This window comes from Oryza sativa, chromosome 2, assembly GCF_034140825.1.
Source record: "Oryza sativa Japonica Group chromosome 2, ASM3414082v1".
In the NCBI taxonomy this organism is placed as follows: Eukaryota; Viridiplantae; Streptophyta; class Magnoliopsida; order Poales; family Poaceae; genus Oryza; species Oryza sativa.
Window position 1 is genome coordinate 28,526,781 of NC_089036.1, and position 8,929 is coordinate 28,535,709.

Genomic DNA, 8,929 nt, shown 5'->3' on the forward strand with positions numbered 1-8,929 from the left:
CCAAAATTAGAAAAGAAAAGGATAGTCCAAGTCGGAATACAATTTTAAAATAGCTAAAATTCGGAATTAAAAATAGGGAATATTAAAAGAAGAGTCCATATAAGAACACAATGCGAGATTAATTAAAATTGGGAGTAAAAATAAAAATAAAATCCTAAATTAGCAAAAAAAAAGAATAGTTCAAATCGGAGTACAATTTAAAATTAGCTGAAATTCGGAATTAAAAAAAAGCAATATTGAGAGAAGACTCCATATAAGAACCCAATACGTGATTAATTAAAATTCAGAATTAAAAAAATAATATCCAAAATTAGAAAAATTAAAAGAAATTCCCACATTAATCGAAGAAAAAGAAAAAAAAAGAAAAGGAGAGTCCAAGTATAAGTACAATTTAAAAATAGCTGAAATTTGGAATTAAAAATAAGCAATATTGAAAGAGGTTTCCATATAAGAACCCAATACGAGATTAATCAAAATTCGAAATAAAAATAAAAGAAAAAGAAAAAAAAGAAGAGTCCAAGTAGAAGTACAATTTAAAAATAGCTAAAATTCGGAATTAAAAATAAGCAATATTGAATAATTTTCCATATAAGAACCCAATACGAGATTAATCAAAATTTGAAATAAAAATAAAATAAAATCTAAAATTAGAAAAGGAAAGGAGAGTCCAAATAGAAATACAATTTAAAAATAGCTGAAATTCGGAATTAAAAATAAGGAATATTGAAATAAGTTTCCATATAAGAACCTAATAAGGAATTAATCAAAATTCAAAACAAAAATAAAATAAAATCCAAAATTAAAAAAGAAAATGAGAGTCCAAGTAGAAATACAATTTAAAAATAGTTGAAATTCGGAATTAAAAATAAGGAATAATAAAAGAAGAGTCCATATAAGAACCCAATACGAGATTAACTAAAATTCGAAATAAAAATAAATAAATCTGAAATTAGCAAAAGAAAATAAAAGAAGAGTTCATGTAGGAATAAAATTTAAAATTTGCTGAAATTCGAAATTAAAAATATGCAATATTGAAAGAAGAATCCATATAAGAACCTAATACGATATTAATTAAAATTGAGAATAAAAATAAAATAATACCTAAAATTAGAAAAATTAAAAGAAAGTTCATGTAGAAATACAATTTTAAAACAACTGAAATTGAAAATAAAAAACAAAAACATTCAAAGAATACAATATGATATTAACTAATTTTTTTAAAAAAATTCTGAAATTTAAAAAAGAAAAATAAGATATCAATTAGGAATACAATTTATAAATAACTAAAATTTGTGATAAAATAAAGATTATTGAAAGAAAAGACCATCTAAAACACATGACAAAAGTTCATGTAGGAATACAATTTTAAAACAACTGAAATTGAAAATAAAAAATAAAAACATTCAAAGAATACAATATGATATTAACTAAAATTTTTTTAAAAAAATTCTGAAATTAAAAAAAGAAAAATAAGATATCAATTAGGAATACAATTTTTAAATAACTAAAATTTGTGATAAAATAAAGATTATTGAAAGAAAAGACCATCTAAAACATATGACGAGATAAATTAAGTAACATGCCTATAAAGGAGTAGAGTGGTGGCGGTTGATACGAGATATAAAAATTGTTAATAAAACACCAAATAGAATCCTAATGACAATTAAAAGGAGGGACGTTAGGCAGGCCGTGAAGCAAATTAGTAATGCGGTTGCCGGGAATTCTAGAAAGTAAAAAAAAAACTCATTGATAATCATATTCAATTTTTAAAATCTCAATGACAATAAAAAGGAGAAGCAGCGGGGGTGTATAAGAGTATAGTTGCAGAGCCGCCGAAGGTTGACGGGACTTCTAGAAAATAAAAAAATGAATTCCAACAATAGTTATGTTCGATTTTTAGAATCATAATAACAATAAAGAGTTGGCGGCGGACGGGCTATAGAGGGGCATAGTGGCATCGTTTGATGGGACTTCTAAAAGTTATAAAAAGTGAAACTACAAGTCCATTTTTAAAGGTTTGGAACTTCTAAAAAAATAAAAAAAAAACAATGATAATAATGTTTGATTTTAAAATCTCAATGACAATAAAGAAGGGAGGCAGCGGGCGAGCCGTAGAGGAGTACAATGGCAAAGCTGCTGACGGTTTGGCTGGACTTCTAGAAAGTAAAAAATGAACCCAAACGATAATTATGTTCGATTTTTAAAATCTCAATGACAATAAAGAGAAGAGACAGTGGACGGGCCGTAGAGGAGTATAATGGCAACGTTTGACGGGACATTTAGAAATTATAAAAATGAAATCCAACTTGACAATAAACTCTAAAAACTATAAAATCCAATTTTTAAAGGTTCCAAAAAGAATGAATAGAAATAATGGTAGATCGAGCAAGCAAATAAAGAAGAAGATGACACAAGGGGTAGCAACTGGTATGACTTTTAAAAACTATATAATTAGAAACACGATGATGATAAGGTTTAGTCTTTCAAAGTCTTAAGACAATGATATAGCTATTTAATAAATTTTAAGTAAAATCATACTAAGAAAATATATAATTTTGTTTGGGTGCTAGCCGCGTAATTGCGTTGGCCACCCAACTAGTTGCTTATATTTTAGGACGGAGGTAGTACCCTATAAACATATACTTCATTCGTCCCATAATATAAGAGATTTTGGGTGGATGTGAAGCATCGTAATACAATGAATCTAGACAAATGTTTGTCCAGATTCATTGTACTATATTTGTCACATCTACCACCTGATTCCACCTGTCATACACACACTATGTCTTATAGTCTACGCTGCAGCTGTCTATAAATCTGTAACTCGCTACTCTTATCTCTTCTCATCTCTTCTCATTTATATTATCGATATGTGTTTATTATATTATCGATGGTTTATAATCTAGAATTGTACCTGCTCTGACATGGTCCAAAATCGTACTATGGTAACAAACCATGAAACCAAGTCCAGATATCTATGCTGATTCGATGCACACAAGTACAGACTACATTGCATCCAACATTTCCTCGTCTTTCCATTGCATTTTGTGGAGAGATACAAGCCTAGATTACATGTAGTTAGCCTATGGCAACCCCTGTCCGAGATTCAGGTTGATAAAAGGCAACATTGACAGCCACTCAACTCTGAACGTATTCGAGTTGGGGATAAAATTACAGGCAAAGTAAAAAAAAAAGTACAAAAGTTGTTATCTTACAGATTATACAATACTATATCGACGAGTAAAAACCAGAATTGCTCTTCCATTTTCTGGAAAACTAAAGTGGTCTCGAGCAACATCCTAACAGCAGGACATGCCTCTTCTTCCCGCCTTAATCTCATGTCAGATTTGTTATTTGTCACCTACGAATAGTAGTACTGTGGCGTGACGTGTCCGTGCGACGAGTCAGTTGTCACAAGCACAGCCTTGTCAGCTCACCGTCGGCGACGGCCTCCTCTCCTCCGGCGGCCTCCGATCGCAGCAGCTCGCTCTCCGCCGCGCACCTCTTGTACGGCATGAAGCCCCTCTGCAGCAGGGTGACGGACGCCGAGCTCTCGCACTTGGTCAGCCGTGGCGAGGCCGCCGCCTCCCTGCTGTTCCCTTGGCCACGGGACTCCGCGACGTCCGAATTCTGAGCCGCCGCCGCCGCCGCCGGTACCGCCGCCGACGATCCAAGCACGACGCTGGAGGCCGTGTTCGAGCCCGTCAGCGATCCTTCCCTCTGCGAGACTCTGAACTCTACGCCCTCTGAATCACGGTGGCACTGCTGGTTCGCAGCCGCCGCCGCCGCCGGGTAGAACAGCGCGCATGGAAGGCTCCCGTTGTAGCTCAACCATGGCATGACAGGTTGCGCGGCGAAACCATCCGATCGAGGAAGGAAGTAGAGAAACTGTTGCATGCTGCTCGGCCATGGATTCGACGAGCTCCCTTCTGGGGCAGCAGCAAAAGAAGGTACTAGTATGTTTCTGGTTGCTCTCTCAACTGAACCACTCGTTGCAATGTTACTGCCATTAAGCAGGTGCAGCTGGTCTGAATCCTTAACCACTACGCTCTTTCCGAATAGCCTGAAGACTGATGCTTCTGAGGATGCTTCTTTGGCATCCGTGGTTGCAATTGACATCTGAAATTCACATTCGAAAAACAAAAACAGAATTTATTAAGGGTGCCAATAACACTAAAAGGGTATGGTTATTTTTCCATTGGCGACAATAGATCAAATTAATACCATGTAAAACTGCAGATGATCAGATTGCATATCACAATTTGATTCAGAGATACTCCTACCTAAAAGGCTAAAAAAACCTGTGTTTCTCTGAAAGTGATGTCAGAAATTCTCGACTGAAATTATTGGTCCTAAATATTGCTTTTCTGATGGGGAATATCTTGTATTCTTGCAAAATTGGAAGAACTAATGCCTTACAAAGTTGTCCAACATGTGCTGCCCACGAAAGAATATACCTTAGTATTTGGCGCCTGCATAGCCAACTCAGCAGTCGGGATGCTCGGTGAGAGGCACCCGTCCTCTCTGTCCACCGACGACGCCGGCGAGCCGCCACCGTCGACATGCTCATCCGTACCGGCGGCTGACGGAGCCAGCGACCCGCTGCCGCTCGAGTTATTCGAGAACCCACCGCCCAGGGCCTCGGTGCCTATCTGCGCCGCCGTCAGCACCGACGTCGGCGAGCCCTCCTCCTGCTCGGACAGGGACTGCATCCACAACGGCGGCTTCTCCAGCTGCCTGAGCGCCGGGACGTGCTTCTTGGCCGCGCCGTCCACCTTGCGCGGGTACGGGTGCGCCGGCTTCCTCTTCGGCCGCGGCGGAGGGATCTGGATGGCCGCCGCCGCCGCCGCGGCGGACGCGCCGCCCGAGCCGGTGTTACTCCCCGAAGATTCTCTGACGACCTGCAGAGCACCGCGCAATCACAGCGTCAGGAAACTCTGTGAAACAACCCGCAGTAAAAACATGACATCATCTGTTCTTCTCTCCCATGAAAAAAAATTGAAAAATTGGCGACTTACTTTGGGCAATCAAGTAACACAACCAATGGTTTTTTTTTTTTCGTTTGTTTGTTTTTTCATGGCAGAGATCAGAGATTTTTTGTTGTTGTTTACATGAGAACGAAAGGCTGTACGACCTTAGAGAAGAACTTCTGCGCGTGGCTACGGATTTGCACGGCAGTCTTGGTACCTATGTGCTCTGCATCCACACACAGACGAACACAAACGTTACGGCACACAGGCGAATACGGACAATTGCGATCGATCGCCATGAAAATTCGATCTGTTCGATGAGACATACCTTGTATACGGCGCCATGCGCGGCCGTGCAGCTGCAGGGCTTCCAAGAACAGCCTGTGCTCCTCGTCCGTCCACTTCTCGCGCTGCTTCGTGATCGTGTACGGCTTTCGCGCCTGGTCGGGGGCAAGCGTGCAAGGAAGGAACACAATCTTTTAAGAGGGAATCGAGCAGCCAACGAACTCAAGCACACAAGAACCGCACGGGATTTTGCAGCGGAGAAGCCGCGATTCGGGGGGAGGAGTAATTTACCTTTGGCACGTGCTCTTCCCCTGACAAATCCATGTCGCCGTAGTTCATATGGCTCCTGAGATGATCCACGGTGCTCTCGCCGCCGGCGCGATCGTCGGCACCGTTTTCGTCGGTTGCCATGGCGTTTCCCTGAATAGCACAGAACGGCCACAAAAAGAGGGGAAAAAACAGCACACGGTCAGTTCCCAGTAACATCATTTAATCCGAAAAACAAAGTTCATTCAAAAACGATCTCGCCAAGAAAAGAAACGGAAAGATCAAACTCAATTTACCGGCAAACAGGCCATCTCCATTCTGAAAAAACCGAACTCCTCCCAAACCAAACCACACTCCACAGGATCGCCACACCAAAGCCAAAAAATCAGCGCCTCCCAAACCCCGCAATCTTTGCGAGTTTTCTCCTCGATGTTGTTGATGAGGACGACGAGATGGGGGGAGATGAGGAGGAGAAGGGAACGAGGAGGCAAAGAAGCGAGCGTTACGTAGGCCCCGTCGCACTAGGAGGAGGGAGGAGGGGACGGGAGAAAAAGAGCATGGCGAGACGCGCCACGTAGGACTCGATTTTTTCCGCCAAACTTTTTCCCTCGTTTTTTTTCCCTCTTCTCTTTTCTTTTGGCTGCGTTTTTTCCCCGTCTCTTTTTCTCCTTTTTCTTTATTTTTTTCCCCCTATACCTTCCTCGCGCGAAAAGAAAAATAAATAATCCGGTGGGGGAATTCGGGAAGCCGCTCGTTCTTGTGGCTGGGGATGCTCCTCCGGCAACCTCGCTGTCATGTGTTGCTAATGCGCCATTAGTAATTGCCCCCGCTCACTAAACTTGACACGCGAAGATAACTTGCAGAGTAGAGTAGTAGTAGCGACGAAAAAGAGTATTCGTTTTCGATGACGAGCATCATGTGAACATTCCTAAATCACCAAGGGCTAAATCTTATCTCCCCAAGATTAAAAAGGGCCACCTTATCGTGATGCCACGTCAACATGTATGGCAACACAAGCAGGAGCAGCAGTACTCTCTTTTATCGAGCCTCACAGAATACGGGATTGCTAGCTAGCTACTCCTACCTTATCCTGCACGGAGTACAGATACAGATCATCGAGGAATTGGAGTATTTTCCTAGTAAAAATCCTTTTGAAAATCCGAGGAAATATCTCAGCCTCTAGATTTGGAGCGGCATGCGGCCGCAACGACCGACCGCGCTCGTGTGGACGGGTCCGGTCGCAAAGATCGCCGGGTGGGGGCGAGGACTTTGGGACTTTCGCTGCGCTTTTTTGACACGTCAGGCCACGCCGCTGCTAGCGACCGACCCGAGAGGGGAGCCGCAATCCACCACCGAACTGGTGGTGTCCGGGGCCGACGCGCGTCGCGCCTCCGGAAGCCGCGCGAGCGGGGAGCGGATAGAACGATAGTAAAAACCAAGGCCGCCTTTCCCGGGTTGCTACAAATGGGCGCCTCCTGGCCACAAAGGTGTGGGGCGCGCGCCAGAAAATTCACGAAAAATCGCTGGCCATGTGTTTTTGTTGCTTTCTTTTCTCCCGGTGGATGACGCGTGGGGCCATGGCGGGACTCGTCCGAGGCGCAACATGTGGCAGTGGTTGTCTTGGTACAGGGGCACAGGGGTGGGCCGTGGGGTGGGGGAGGGGGATGACGTGGCGGGGAGTAAAGAATAGCGTCGTGCACTCGGTGCTTCGTGGGCTCTCAGTCCTCAGACGGGGACATAATTCGGTCCACGTCATCAGATTTGTTGGGATGCAGTTAATCTGGATGCACTTTTGCTGTAGTCCTACTCCCTCCATTCCAAAATAGAATAAGTTCACTTCATGACCCTCAAAAGAGACCCGAATCTAATCCATGATCTTAAACCGCAAAACCGGATATCTTCACCCACAAACTATTGAAACCGGTGCAATTTGACTCCCTTGGTGGCTTTGGAGGGTGGTTTCGCTGACGTGGCGCTGACGTGGCGGTGTTGACCTAGTCTGTGTGCTGACGTGGCACTGTGGTGGCATTTCAATTAAAAACATATATGTGGGACCTATTTGTCATTCACACACACAAGATTGTGAGGCCCACTGACATGTGGGCCCTACCTGTCATCTCTTCCCTTTCTTCTTCCTCCCGGACCTCCCCTCCTCCTCCCTTCTTTCTTTCTGTTCTCCCTCTCCACTTCGGGCGTTTGCGGGGAGCGAGCGGCGGTGGGCTGGAGCTGGCAGCGGGGGGCGTGGGCCGGATTGGTGGCGGTCGACGAGAGCTGAAGCGGCGGCGGGCTAGAGATGACGCGAGAGAGGACGGCAGCGCCGACGCCGACGAGATTGAGCGGGGGCACGGTGGTCTACAGGCCGGCTACGGCTTCGGATCCATCCGCATCGCCGGGATCAGAGCTCCTCGTCGCCGTCCTCCACCACCTCCCCGCATCCATCCTCGCATCGCGCGGGACGTCGACGGCGGCGGTGGGCACGGGACGTCGACGACGGAGGCATCGAGTGGCGGCTCCGGCGGCGTGCGGGCGAGCACGAGTGCGGGAGGAGGCACCGGCGGCGACAGCACGAGCTCAGCGGCTCCGGCGGCGTGCGGGCGAGCACGAGTGCGGGAGGAGGCACCGGCGGCGACAGCACGAGCTCAGCGGCTCCGCTTCTCCCCTCTCCCTTCCTGCCCTCACGCGCCGCCGCCGCCTCTCGTGTAACCCACCACCTCCGTTCCTCCCTTACATCCTCTCCTCTCCTCTCTCCACTTGGCGAGGCTGATAGCGAGGCTACCGCCGCAGCCGCCGCTGCTCTGGCCCCGCCGGCCGGCGCTCCAGCTCCAGCCGCTCGTGCTCCCCGTGGCCAGCCGAAGGGGAGAGAAGAGAAAAAGAAAGAAAGAGAGAAGGGAGGAAGAAGAAAGGGAGAGAGAGGATGACATGTGGGGCCCACATGTCAGTGGGCCCCACAATTTTTATTTTGTGTGTGAATGACTAATGGGTCCCACGCATATTTTTTATTTCTAATGCCACCTAAGCGCCACGTGGAAAGAAGACCGAGTCAATACTGCCACGTCAGCGCCACGTCAGCGAAACCGCCCTCCAAAACCACCAAGGGAGTCAAATTGCACCGGTTTCAATAATTTGGGGGTGAAGATATCCGGTTTTGCGGTTTAGGGTCATGGATTAGATTCGGGTCACTTTTGAGGGTCATGAAGTGAACTTATTCCTTCCAAAATAGTGTAGTTTTGCATAGTTCATGTTCAACGTTTAACCGTTCGCCTTATTTGATTTTTTTATGATTAGTATTATTATTATTAGATGATAAAACATGAATAGTACTTTATGTCTGACTTTTTTTTAAAAAAATCATAAATTTATCAAATAAGATGGACGGTAAAACGTTGGACACGAATATCCACGGCTGT

The 8,929-nt window shown here is 44.8% G+C and overlaps 1 protein-coding gene across 2 annotated transcripts; it reads right to left on the reverse strand.

The window, feature by feature from the left end:
• Positions 1–3,010: 3,010 nt before the first annotated feature.
• Positions 3,011–6,042, reverse strand: LOC4330349 (protein REVEILLE 1). Of its 2 annotated transcripts, XM_015767998.3 has the most exons (6): positions 5,819–6,042; positions 5,547–5,675; positions 5,299–5,410; positions 5,135–5,196; positions 4,458–4,901; positions 3,011–4,119 (listed from the first exon to the last, which is right to left on the reverse strand). In XM_015767998.3, exons 1-6 carry the CDS (start codon positions 5,837–5,839, stop codon positions 3,412–3,414), a joined length of 1,476 nt encoding a protein of 491 aa, XP_015623484.1. In that variant the 5' UTR covers positions 5,840–6,042; the 3' UTR covers positions 3,011–3,411. The 2 variants fall into 2 exon arrangements, with proteins under 2 accessions (XP_015623484.1, XP_015623483.1); XM_015767997.3 differs by having other exon boundaries at positions 5,135–5,410.
• Positions 6,043–8,929: the final 2,887 nt, after the last annotated feature.